General features: G+C 42.4%; 1 protein-coding gene across 1 annotated transcript in view; it reads right to left on the minus strand.

Moving 5' to 3' along the window:
• fam184ab (family with sequence similarity 184 member Ab) overlaps positions 1 to 11444 on the minus strand; it is a 105374-nt gene extending 93930 nt beyond the window's left edge. Inside the window, exon 1 of the mRNA XM_061091859.1 lies at positions 11280 to 11444. Within this exon, the coding sequence (XP_060947842.1) occupies positions 11280 to 11444 (165 nt within the window). The remainder of the gene's footprint in view (positions 1 to 11279) is intronic.
• Between the last annotated feature and the right edge of the window lie 2448 nt (positions 11445 to 13892).

Raw genomic sequence — 13892 nt, forward strand, 5'->3', positions numbered from 1 at the left:
GGGAGAAAAAACTGTAAGAAAAGGCAAAAAAAACGGAGAGAAGGAAAGAAAGAGAGGCCAAGAATTGGGATTATATGTAATCAGAGGTAAAGCTGGATATAGATATGATGATAAAGTATCTGGTTCTTTAATGTGTTGTCATGGAAGTGTCACAATATGCAGATGATTCTCTACATGAGGAGGAAGAGACTTTACTTAAGAACCACTGCCCCTCAGTCCTAGTTGGGTTCAGCCTCAACTTTCTGCTTTAATATGGAGTTTGGTTAAAAAAACATATTTCTTCACAGTTGTTGGTCATAGTTTGTATTTTGTACAGTCGACAACAGATGGTCCAAAATTAGTTGAGTCAAATTCCAGTATATATTCAGGTATCGTGCAGCGAGTGAAACAGATAAAGCTTCTGTGATTCCTGCTCCATCCATAATGTGATTTCCTTGTACAGGAAAGGGCTCGAACTGGTCAATATTATAATTAATCTTATCGCGGAAGAGTCTCGTTCTACTGCCGCAAGTCACAAGTCTGTTTATCCATTTGCTTTTTATCCAGTGCAACATAATAACGTGTCTTTAGGGACTGAAACAAACACCTGCTGGACTTCAGTTCCCATTATATTTGTGTCTAGACGTTAATATTCTGGATTGGATCTTATTATCCTTGTGTGTCCTCGGGTCTGTAGAGTTTAACTGAGCTTTATTTTCCAGGTTTCACACTGAAGTGAAATACTAAATTCTATGGGGCCATAACATTTAACACATTTGGAAACAACTCGATGTCAACAGATGGGATTTTGATGCACAACGACCCAAATGTTTAAAATGTATCAAAACCCCCCTATTATTTGCAAAATCCGTTTTACGACCGGCCGTGGAGTAATCACAGTATCTCAGGATAAATAGATTCAAGGGATCAACCGTTAACATTTGGAGGCAGTAAACGAAATACAGTAAAACCCTGCATGAATAAAATATAATGACAGTCTTTTGAACTCCGTCAGCAGATGTGGAAGCCGCCGCCTGTAGCTACATCTGTTCCTCTTTAAGAACCCATCTGAATGATGCTCTTGTTGATGGTTAGACGAGGGCGAGCGCCGGGTCTTTGTCTGGCTCTGCCATCAGGAGAGAGAACCCGGTGAGTAGAGACAGGTCCCTGGTGGCCATGTGGAATCATGCTGCTGCCAAGAAAAGAGTCGGAGCCTCTGAAATCCTGATGCTCGCTCGCCGCTGCCAAGAAAACGTGTGGGCTGGCGTCAAAACAGGACGTCTACGCCTCGAAATTGACCAATTCGGTTATTTACACATTTAAGATACTGACTGCTAATAGTGTACTTTAATACTTTCTCATATATGTATTTTTCCGTGGACCAAATAGTAAGTCACGGCACATCCAGGCAGGTTGGTCGGCTGAGATACACAGGAGCAGGAGATGGTTTGATGTAAAGTGGAACGGGCGCAGAGAAGCCCGGCCCGCACTTGTCATTAATGATGGATTGTTTATGGATTTTCCAGCCGGCCAGATGCAGCCACGAGCAAATTAATGCAGCGTCTTCCATCCACGTTAACACAGTTCTTACAGATGCACAAACCTCTGATAGACTTTTTATTTTCTGTATTTTATTCATTTCAGGATCAGAGTTACTTCTACGTAACCGTGGACAGAAATATTATAGACTATTGACCGTGTTCTGAATGGAGCTGCAAGGAGAATATTCAATTCCTATTCCTGTTTACCTTGTTATTATCTCAATTATAACTCACAACAGCACTTCATCATCCAGCTTGTTTACACTCAAACCCAGAACATGAGTCATCGAGCAGTTGGTAAATAACAAATGTTGATGTCGCAAAAATCTGTGAAAAAAACAATTGTTTGTATTATAATTAGGGACGGGAATCGGCAGGGACCTCCCGATACGATACTATCACGATACTTAGGTGGCGATACGATATGTATTGTGATTCTGTAAGTATTGCGATTCGATATTACGATTTCCTGGGATTTCTTTTGGTTATTTTTTTTTTTTTAAATACTGGACCACGGAAAAATGTTGAATCATTCCTTCAAATACAACACAGTCAAATTCACTTAGAGCTTTACCAGTTTTATTTCAAATATTAACATTAACTTAATGACTGCCGGGCAGCCAATAGAGAAAATAAATAAAAATGTGCCCTATCATTGTATAGCCCCTGTCAACTGCACACAAACTGACAGATTAAGAAATGTAAGCCACCTAGGCTACTTTTAAACAATAAATAAAAGATAAATTAAATAGAATGAATAAAAGTTTATTTAAAATATAAACTTTGAAATAAACAAAAAGTAGGCTATTGTTGTTAGCATGTAGCCGATGCAAAGCTAGTGCTTGGGTATGTTTAGATTCTTGTGCAAAAACAAGAGCTGGTCAACATGCTCTGGGGTGATGTTGCTCCCCCAATATATCCTCCCGGTATAAACCAATAAATATGTTTTAAAAAAAATCGATTTGGGAGGCAGCATATCGATTTAAAATCGTCATTCACAAGAATCGCGATTTGTAACTGAATCGATTTTTTCCCCCATCCCTAATTATAATGTGACCAAGATCTACATGATGTAACTAAAGTCGGAATACAACATGTCTTTGTTCATATTCTGACCATATTCAGGTTACAGCTGATCAGGAAATCCTGTTGACACGGCAGCGTCTTAATCAGAGTATTGTTGAAATCTGGTAAATATCAGAATATTGTTGTCGGTGTAAATGTGTAATTGTGTGTTGTATGTCAATGTGAGTGAATAGCTGATAAGAATCATAGAGAACAGTTTGAAGCAACACAAAAAAGCAATCATGCATATTAGTGGTGAATTATTATCTTTCCTCGGTTGGAACGGCACACGTGCAGCATGCAGATATGCTTCATTAATCTAGCGTTTTCTATTCTGATGCTTCAAACATCAACAAACACAATCAGCCGTGTGCAGCTGCTGTTGCTGCTGCTTCCCTTTCAGTTCGGCCGTTACATCACCTGAAAGCCCCCCCCCCCCCAACTCTGGTTTCAGGCCGTTTCTGTGGCAAAGCAATGATGGACTACAAACTGCCGGCCTGGACCATATCCGCCTCCGTCCTGAAGGAAACATGTCCAGCCTGTTCTTTGTTTCTTTACCATTTTTTTTATTTTTTCTTTAGCTTTGCAGGAGCGTTAAGCCTCGTGGAGCTTCAGACAGATTCCTCCGCTGCTGCCGGACAACACAGAGCAGGGATATACCACCGAGAGGAGGAAGAGGAGGAAGAGGAGAGAGGAGCAGACAGGTGTAAAAACACCCGAGGGTTCCTCACCGCGGGGGGGGAAACCGATGACAAGATCAGCCTCTTGCTCTCAGCCTCTCCGTCTGAGCCGATGTAAACCTGCTCTCTCTCTCTCCCTCTCATGACCGGAGTGGATTCCAGGAGACATTTCAAATATCAAAACGTACATTTAGTTCAAGAAGCTCAATGAAGCACGGAAAAACTGTCTTTTCCAATTCCCTAAACCCAAGTAAGCTCATTCTCAGAATAAGCATTATATGTCCCATGATGGAGACATGTACAGTTTATGTCTTGATCCCATCAAAACCTCCTATTAGAGTTTCACAGTCTTTTGCAACATCAACATACGACAGCTACCAACGACTTGGAGAAGGATCAATAATGAGGAGTTGTAGCTTTTGCAAAATTACAAAGAAATAACACAAAATGGTAAAAAGAGCAGAAACGTACATGAAACTATTTCAGGTTGTGGTTTTAAAACTGCTGGATTAATGTCGGCCATAATGCTGCAGTGGCTAATTTCTGTAATGTGTTACCGGTAAAGCAAATGGAACATTTTATTATCAACGCCATAATCAAAATGTCTTTATCAGAATAAGATCACTAGTTGTAATAGTTGTTTCCATGTAAACACAGTCACTGGGATGGATTTGATGGAAAGTCAGTATTAAGAGGTTTGGATTCAACCCACTATTATTCCATATAATAATACAACAATATGTAAAGATAATATGTGTAATTTCAAGCACTGAAATTTCCCCAAACCTAACATTAGCTTTAGTCTCTCAGTCGATCACTGAGGCAGGTTTCAGTTCAGATTTCACAGACTGTTGAGCAGCACCACGCTGGAATGAGCTCAGATCGGACGGGTTCACATCCTATCGGAACAGCTCGTATCAGACTTTCCACAAAAAAACATTTATCACAGCCAATCGTGAGGCCTTGCGTCTCGCCTGTTGCTGCAACGTGATTGGCTGCGGCAACAGTGAGCAGCAGAGTCGTAGCGATGTGGCGTCTGGTCGGCCGAAGGCGCAGGAAACGATCCAAGGTCAAACATTTAGAATGACTCATCAGATCGTCCTGCGTACACACCTTGCAAATCTACGAGCCAGTGTGTGTGTGTGTGTGTGTGTGTGTGTGTGTGTGTGTGTGTGTGTGTGTGTGTGTGTGTGTCAACAGGCATGTCGCCAGTGCTTTATTTGTACTGGATCGTGCTTAAGGCCAATATTCCTCTCTCTCCCTCTCCGACTCCCTATCTTTGTGCCTGTCTCACTCCATGTGTGTTTCAGAGGAAGTGTGTGAGTGTGTGTGCACGTGTTTGAGCATGTGTACGTGTGTGAGTGTGTGCACGTGTTTGAGCATGTGTACGTGTGCGAGCGCGTGAGCTTATCTTAATGAAATCTGACAGAGAATTGTGACAATCAGTGAAGGAGGATCCTGCAGAGGTTAATAAGCTGTGTTCCTCACAGCATCAGCAGGCCGCCGTGCACACACACACACACACACACAGACACACACACAAACACACACCAATCTCCTGTGTGTTTTCATTCACCTAAATTTATATTTAGCGATTACAAACTCTGATTTCCAGCCCAGTTCCTTCATCAGGCTGCGAAGCGACGATCTCTCCAGAAAAGACTCATCGCTCGTCCTCGTGTGATAAACAACAGCTCGTAATGAGATGTCACTCTTCCCGCTCTGTCGTCTCTCTGCTGCCCCTGTGTCGTTCACGCCACTCACACAAATAGAGCAGTTCATCTCACGGTGCTTTTGCCATGAAATACATGGTGAGAGAAGCACTGCAATAGGAGAAGCAGGTGGAAAAAGCTCGAAGCCGGAGGAGTGTTGTCCCTCCGCCAAGGAATAGCATGGCAGGAAATATATTATACGTGTATTCCAAATTCCTGATTTGCATAATTTAATGACACATTTCCAAATGAGGAATTTTTAAATCCTGGCACAAACTGTAACACAAATTGACGCTTTAGTTTTTGAATGAGCGGTATCGCGAAGGCAAATCCCGATCAGCCCTGAACTCAATTCCCGAGTCTGGAGTCGTGTGCCTCCGACCATCTGCTCTCTAACCCTGACCAGGCGACACGGATGACTGCACTGCCACCCCTGGATTATGGCATCAACACGAACACACACACCACCCACACCCACACACACACACACACACACATAATAACACGTGCAGCTTGGATTGCATGCTGCTGCCAAGCGATGACAGCATGTTTGTGTTTTCTCTGCAGTGTTTCTCAGCCTGTACAGTCGCTTAAAGCAAGAAATCGGTTCGGACTCATTCTTTCACATTACCCTGAATAAAATATGGGACACATGATTATTATTATCTGCCAGTATTTTCCACATATTTCATTCATAAAGGAATCGCTTCTTTCCAGAACAGACCCTTGAGCGCAATGTGAAAATTGGGGATATTATAAAATTAGAGAGCTTGTAAAAACTCATTTTGGAAAGCAGGTTGTGTGAATTCTCTTCTTCTTTGGGGTCTTTGGTTCAAAGAATAAAGCAGAGAGGAGCTACACTTAACGTAATGAATAAATATGAATATGACTTTGTACCCAATCAGACAATGACATGAAATCCTCTTGTGCTTTCGTCTGGATCATGTTTTGAGTTCATATGCTTTGACCTACAATAGAGTCTGCAGTCGCAGCGATGAAATAATCATGAACAACATTCCCAGTTTAGCTTCTTTCCACTGGTGCAGCTGCTTTCCACTGTAAAAAGCCAGGATCCGTGTGGTGAAGAATATCTGTTCTTCCACATATTGGAACAAATGAACAATTTCATGAATGACTGACTCTGCATATTTCGCAGAGCTTCAGAGATCTTAAGCACTTTTTTTCAAAATTCCATCTTTACATTTGATTTAAATACTGCTGTGTTCCAATGTGTACGTGTACGATGACGCCGTGGTGCTGCGGCTGGTCGAGAGAATATGGAAACTGGAGCACAACACACACACAACACACACACAACACACACAAACACAAACAGACACACTACAGTATTTCACTATCTCTGTCTCTTTCAATTTCATCGTCCAGAAATATACATGGAGAGCTCAGAGGTCTATTTCTGACTCGCTTCAACAGTAGAGCCAGTCAGGCATTGCAGATGAAACACACACACACACACACACACAGACAGACACACACACTGAGCTAGGTAATACATTGCCTATAAAACGTCCTCCTGACAATGCAGAATGACACGCTGCCCTCTCGGTTTCCCGGAGCTCTGACAACAACCAGACACTTCAGTCCCGACTCACTTGTGGACAGGCCACAAAATCAGCATTTATAAGAAGGGAAATATTCCTCTGCCCACTTCTCACACTACATGCCACTGCCACTGAATTCTAATTTATATGAAACTTGTTGCCATAGCAGCAAAGAACCCTACATTGCTCTCGTTTTGACAGAGGCACGGAATTAAGGCAAAGGCATCAGAGAGTATAACTAACCCCCCCTCCCCCCTCTTCTAGAAAAAAAAGGAATCATGACAGTGAAATCCATGCAAATCCTGAACTTCATAAAAGGGCCAGAAAGCAGCTTTGTGGGATTAAAAAATTACTGCAAGAAGTCATAAATAACAATTCCTTTGGTCACAAATCATGGAATTCACAGCCAGGGGAGAATTATCAATCAGTGGGCTGAGTGACTGACTGAGCTTGGAAATGTGTTTAAATCTAAATGTGTATAAATGTGTAATATCGTTGGGCTCAGATCCAGGTTGATGAGTCCGATAATTCCTACTCAGAGATCCTGATGAATCCCAGTTTGCAAACAGACGAGTGTTAAACACGAGAAGACACTCAGGACTAAAGTAGGCCAGCACCCCCAAAAAAAGAGAAGGTATGAAAAATTCAGAAGCGTCGATCACTCTCTCTGTGTTTGAGGACGACTCTCACACAGCGAGCTGGAAATCAATCAGCCCGGGAAGAGGCGCAGAGATTTTTCAGGGTTCGCTGTTTGTTCCTGAGCTCGACTCGGAGTCCACAGAGATCAGAGGTCATACGGAGCAGATGTCCGGTCTCCTGCTTCGCTGTGGCCCGATGCAACAAGCTACTGGAGCCACCAGGATCACACCAGTGGGACGTGACTAGGGACGGGAATCGGAAGGGACCTCCCGATACGATACTATCACGATACTTAGGTGGCGATACGATATGTATTGCGATTCTGTAAGTATTGCGATTCGATATAACGATTTCCTGGGATTTCTTTTGGTTATTTTTTTTTTTTTAAATACTGGACCATGGAAAAATGTTGAATCATACCTTCAAATACAACACAGTCAAATTCACTTAGAATTTTACAACTTTTATTTCAAATATTAACATTAACTTAATGACTGCCTGGCAGCCAATAGAGAAAATAAATAAAAATGTGCCCTATTATTGTAAAGCCCCTGTCAACTGCACACAAACTGACAGATTAAGAAATGTAAGCCACTTAGGCTACTTTTAAACAATAAATAAAAGGTAAATTAAATAGAATGAATAAAAGTTTACTTAAAATAAAAACTTTGAAATAAACAAAAAGTAGGCTATTGTTGTTTGCATGTAGGCGATACAAAGCTAGTGCTTGGGTATGTTTAGATTCTTGTGCAAAAACAAGAGCTAGTCAACATGCTCTGGGGTGATGTTGCTCCCCAATATATCCCCCCCCGTATAAACCAATAAATATGTTTAAAAAAAAAAATAATAATAATAATAATTTTTAAAAAATCGATTTTGGAGGCAGCATGGCGATTTAAAATCGTCATTCACAAGAATCGGGATTTGTAACTGAATCGATTTTTTCCCCCATCCCTAGACCTGACACGTTAAAATACCATTTAAATGTACCGTTTGTTTTCTGACGCCAACATCAACCACGTCCGTGTGTTAGATATTCAGCAAACCTCGTGGTTATTTTAAGCCTCTGAACTGAGACGTGTCACACACTTTCAACATGTGCAGCGTCGACACTTCACCGTCCTGTTGCAGATAAACACACACACAACATGACACACACACAACATGACACAACTCAGCTGCATCACACTCCCCGATGATGCATTCAATGTTCATATTGGAGTTTTAAATATCCACCATGTACAACTAATCCCTGGCAGAGATTTACAAAAGGCATTAGTGTCTTTTTTCCAGGCCTGTGCCATTAAGCTGGTGAGGCATCTTGTACTCTAATGTTTTGTGCATTATTTTGTATACCAGTGAGGTTTTAAGTCATTCTGGCATTGTGTTGTTGGTGTTTCTTTGTTTTCTGCAGGTTGATATACAACCACAAATCAAAGCTCAAACGTGGCTGAAGCAAATTGTATTTACATTATATTACATTCTACAAAACAACAACTTGATGGAAAGATAATTCTCAAATGTCACCTAGTTTTAACCAAAAGCCTATGTGTTTATTGGGTTTAAGTTTATTCTGGATTAACTCCAGAACGATGTGTTTACTAATGCATGTAAAAGAGGTTTTTCGATGGTTTTGCATGTTGTCAATCTGCCACTGTACAACCAGTGAAACATCTAAATTAGCAAATAAGCCTTTTAAAGCATCGTGTTTACACTAATGCATGTGAAAATTGCTCATTTAATTGCCTCTATGTGAAACAACAATACAGTATTAAACCAGCTTCCTGTTTCCTTGGTGATATCTGAATAAGAGGGTTAGAGGATGGGAGGTTTTTCCATTACAGTACGGAGTCTGTGAAGAGAGGAGGCAGGACTGTATATTAAATCTGCCCGGTTTTAAATTATGGATAAAAAGCCTTCTGGTAAAATAGAATCAAAAATGTAAGAAAACCAAAAGTTACCAGAATATGTGTCTGTGGGTTTACTGCGTGTTCTATGGAGAGTCAACTATCAAGGTGAAGAGACTTTTTTCATTTCAATGTGACTTTAAAGAGCCCGAGGCTGCTGAATTATGATCTCTTTTTTTTCCCGGCCTCCACTTCCCTCAGCACAAAGAGATATAACAAATCTTATGGTGGGAGTCCTTGGGGGGGTGGGGGGTGGGGGGGGGGGGATGGAGGAGGAGGAGGAGGAGCATCTCCAAAAAGCCACCTGGAAACATGTGAGGCCCTTGGTAGACGTCCAGCTCGAGGGTATTGACACAGCGGAGCCAGGAACATGCTCAGACCCTGAGTGATTGTGATGGATGGATGGATGGATGGGTGGGGGGGTGGTGGTGGTGGTGGTGGTGAGGGGGGGGGGGGGGGGTGCTCTGTTAGAAGTTGCAACCCTGTCATTTGCAAAGTGAGAGATGAAAGCATTGATCCTCGAGGCAGAAAGAGAGAGAGAGAGAGCGTTTTGAAATGCCCTTGAAAAAGCCGACAGGTACAGTGGAGCCGTCTTCAGACAGGAAGCCCAAATAAGGACTTTCCACACATGAGCTGGAGATTGTCCGGAGATATTTACATTCACAGAGATTCCTCGGGACAATATCACGCTGCACAGACAGTTTACGGATATTTTTAGGAAGGGAAAACTCCAGAGATCGTCTGGAACAACTCACTCGGACACAAAGGCCCTCTGGGGAAATTTCAGGAGAACGTCCAGAGTTCAGTGTGAGTCTCAAAGCAGCTTAAGTGTAGAAACCCTCAAATCCTTCTGAGATCAAAGCAAACAGAAAAACATCTCAATCCACCAAGTCGTCTCAATCAACCCCCGAAATCCAATTAACCACATTAACAGAACCTGTTTCCTGAGAAATAAAGATCACGTGTCGTATGAAATGTGCATTAAAATAGAAAATGAAACTCAAACACTGCTCATGTGATGAAATATTGTAAGGAGGGAACGTGGACTTCTTATTTCCAATCTGTTTTATTAAGAGATTAGATAAATTGTTAATTCAGCTGCATAATTATCTAGAAAAAGCCCCAGAACAACAGGAATGTGTCCAAGTCAAACAGAACAGCCTGCACAGTATAAGTGATGAATGACTGATCTGATTCATATCGTGGCTAACGACCCGTTACTGATGGAGCAGCGTTCGCCTCCAGGAAGGAAGTCCTTTGAAGAATCTCACATTTTCAGACGTGTTTGGCTTTTAAATGTAGAAACCGGGTGAGGGTTTGTGCGTGGAAGTATCGAACCATCGGTGTGAGTCTGCTCTTCCATTCGGCTTGTGACTCAAACACAAAGGAGCAGGTTACTATAATTGACTGTGAAGATTCAAGGGGAAATAAATCACATTTCATACAAGTGCCTGGATTCCTGATGGAGGTCAGGTGAAGGGTTGGAAGGCAAAGATCAAAGGAGCAGGCCCTGATCAAAGGATCACACACACACACAAACACACATACCATCATCTTGCCAATGCTCCTTATCTACCTATGTATCTTGTGTTTCTGTTTTTATTCTTTCTACCTCAATATATTTTATTTTATTCTATTGTATTGTATGTTATTGTATTCAAATATAACGGCTGCTATGACGACTTAATTTCCCTTCAATTCGGCTTGTGACTCAAACACAAAGGAGCAGGTGAGAGGAATGGGAATCTGACTTTAATTATGATTTCAATTCAATCCCCCCCACCCCCCTCAACAGAATACAGCTGCAGATGACAGAATTAATAACCGAGTCAAATGAATGTTTGTGGATAATTGACTGTGAAGATTCAAGGGGGAAAAAATCACATTTCATACAAGTGCTTGTATTCCTGATGGAGGTCAGGTGAAGGGTTGAAAGGCAAAGATCAAAGGAGCAGGCCCTGATCAAAGGATCACACACACACCATGATCTTGCCACTGCACCTATTTATCTTGTGTTTCTGTTTTTATTCTTTCTACCTCAATATTTTTTTTTTTATTCTATTGTATTGTATTTTATTGTATTCAAATATAACGGCTGCTATGACGACTTAATTATAATGAATACAAGTAATCTATCTATCACACACACACACACAGAGAGACACACACAGACACACATACGCTGCTCCCTCACCTTGGTTAGCTGGGCGATCTTCTTGCTCATCTTCAGGTGCAGGTCCTGGGTATATTCCAGCGTGATGCCGCCGGCGGGCTGGAAGCTGGAGGCCGGCGGCGAGGTGAACTTCCCCGGGCCGGTGGCCGGGCAGTAGTACGGCTGCCACCCGGAGCCGGTCGCCATCTTCCCGGTGCTGCCTCTCGGGCACGGCGGGTCGGTGGTGCTGATGCTGCGGATGATGGTGGTGGTGGTGGTGGGACGCTACTGGGTAAGGAGTCCTGGTATCTCCACCCCCCCTCCACCCCCCCCCAACCACCCCCCCACTGGCTATCAGAAGGACGAGCCGAGCTCCGGCCGGACACCGTCCACCTCTGGCTTCATCCTGCCGGGTCTGGGTCGCTCTCAGGCGGGTGGATCTCCCGCTAAGCCCCGGCCCCGGCGGTGCGTCTCATCCCGTCGACGAGCGGCTGTTCCCCGGGCGGCTGCTCCCTCAAGGGTCGGCTCCCCCTCCCCCCCTGCCCCGGCCGGTCGGACCCCTGGTACCGGGGTGTGTCAGCGGTGGGCCCCGGGTCCTGCTCGGTGCATTGCGGCTTCGTGTGCGGGGGGAGAGTGTCTGAGTGTCGGATTCGCGCTCGATCGCGGATCCGCTGTTGCCATGGATCACCTCAACACTCCGTGGTGCGTTCAGGGACCGTAGGAGCAGCGCCGCGTTCAGGGGCTGTGGGAGAACACACAACGAGGACACAGCTAGCGACGTGAGACGTTCACACAGATCCCAACTTCAATTCATCAATTAACCAATCAAACGTTAACTATACAGTAATTTAATTAGCAGTTTAAAGTAACTGATGATTGAAGAAGTAAAGACAGAAAACATAATAATGAGAATGACATTTTAAAATACCACCACAAGTAAATAGAGTTTATTAAAAATAAGATGATCATATAACTTGAATATGTGTAAATTGTAAAAATCCATAAAAGTATAAAACACTAAATGAACGTTATACTGAAAAGATGTTTTTTTTTGTTCATTAAAGCTTCAGTGTGTAGAATCTAGTGACATCTAGTGGTGAAAAATCCTATTGCACCTGGACACCCCTCACCTCTGAATGAAAATTACTTTTTCTTTAGGCTCATTTATGCTCAACGTTCGCTACATATATGGAAACAGAGTGAATACATAAACCCATGTTCTCCCGTTGGAATCTGTGTCATAATTCTGAAGTTGATATTTTTAGGACATATTCTCTAATCCACGTTCCGGCTCCTCTCATGTGAAATAATGTGAAAGAGTTTCCAACCTGATGCTGTTTCTCCTCAGCCTCAGTGGAGCTGCATGTTTTCAGGAAGATTAAAACCTTTCCCACAATCTGCTCTGCAACACGATGTTAACTCTTCACCTCCCAAAAAGACCATAAACCATAACAAGCAGATTTTTAGTTGGTTTTCCTAAAAATATTCCAAGAAACTAAAAAAAGCTTCATCATCATAGCTTCATCTGTAAAAGCTCAACTGAATCTCACCCAGTCAGAATCCCAGGGATGAGGCAGGCACTGGTTTCCATTCATGGTTCAACATGATGTTTGTTCACTGCTCATTCGTCCCTGCGTGTTTACAGGTGTGTGTTGTGATTTCAGATGTTTCACACACGTGTGCATCCAGTTTGCATGAAGGCTCACAGGCCGTCAGTCACAGCAGAAAAACAACAAGCGTCCAGAGAAACCTGCACCAACACAAACTTGAACAAATCTATGTAACAACCATAGAAAGAACATTAAAATATGAGGAATAATGGGATTTCCAACATTTTTATAATTTTAATTTAAAGTTCTGCCTGTGATAGTTGTCACAACCCAACCCCACCTCGTCCATGTTAGATGGGACATGGACCAAACTGAGAAGTACATGTCAAACCCATTTCTCTTAAAGATCAGTTCTTCCTGATGTTTGTCCTCAGGAGCTTGAAGCTGATTCCACAGAATTTCCAATCATCAACACAAACAGATGCACAGGTCTGATGAACCTGGTTATTCACAGAGAGCATTTAACACCAGGTCCAAGGAGACAGCGCCTCAAGGTCCATCAATACAGGGATTTATCTCCCGGGTTCTGGAAGGATTCACTTCAGCAGACGAGGTTATCACCGGGGCTCAGTCGATGCTTTATGAAAAGATACTCGTGGCGTCAATAAGCTCAGAACAAATCCTCCACATCTGGCAGATATAAATTGCCATTTAGCAGCAAAACCTATAAAAGCCTCGACTTACAAAAAGAAATGAAACATTCAGGGACAAAGTCGAGCGATAAGTGAAGACTGACATTAGTACAATCTAGACATTAGTACATAAAGCATTATGTACCCAAAAGGCACTTCTGGCAAGAATGAGTGCTATAATATGGGAAATATATTTAAGTGTGTATTTACAGACGTCAGTATTCATGATTGAAAATCAACAATTACTATAGATTATATCACCTCAATATTAACAGCTATGTACCACTTCAGATTGTCCAAAACATTTCCTTGTTCTCTCATTCTCATATTCATACAGATGACATTGGTCTTCAGATATATAACAGGCTATCTACATTTAATTTTAAAATACAACATTATAAAGTTAGAGGGGA

Source organism: Limanda limanda, chromosome 18 (genome assembly GCF_963576545.1).
Source record: "Limanda limanda chromosome 18, fLimLim1.1, whole genome shotgun sequence".
Taxonomy (NCBI): domain Eukaryota; kingdom Metazoa; phylum Chordata; class Actinopteri; order Pleuronectiformes; family Pleuronectidae; genus Limanda; species Limanda limanda.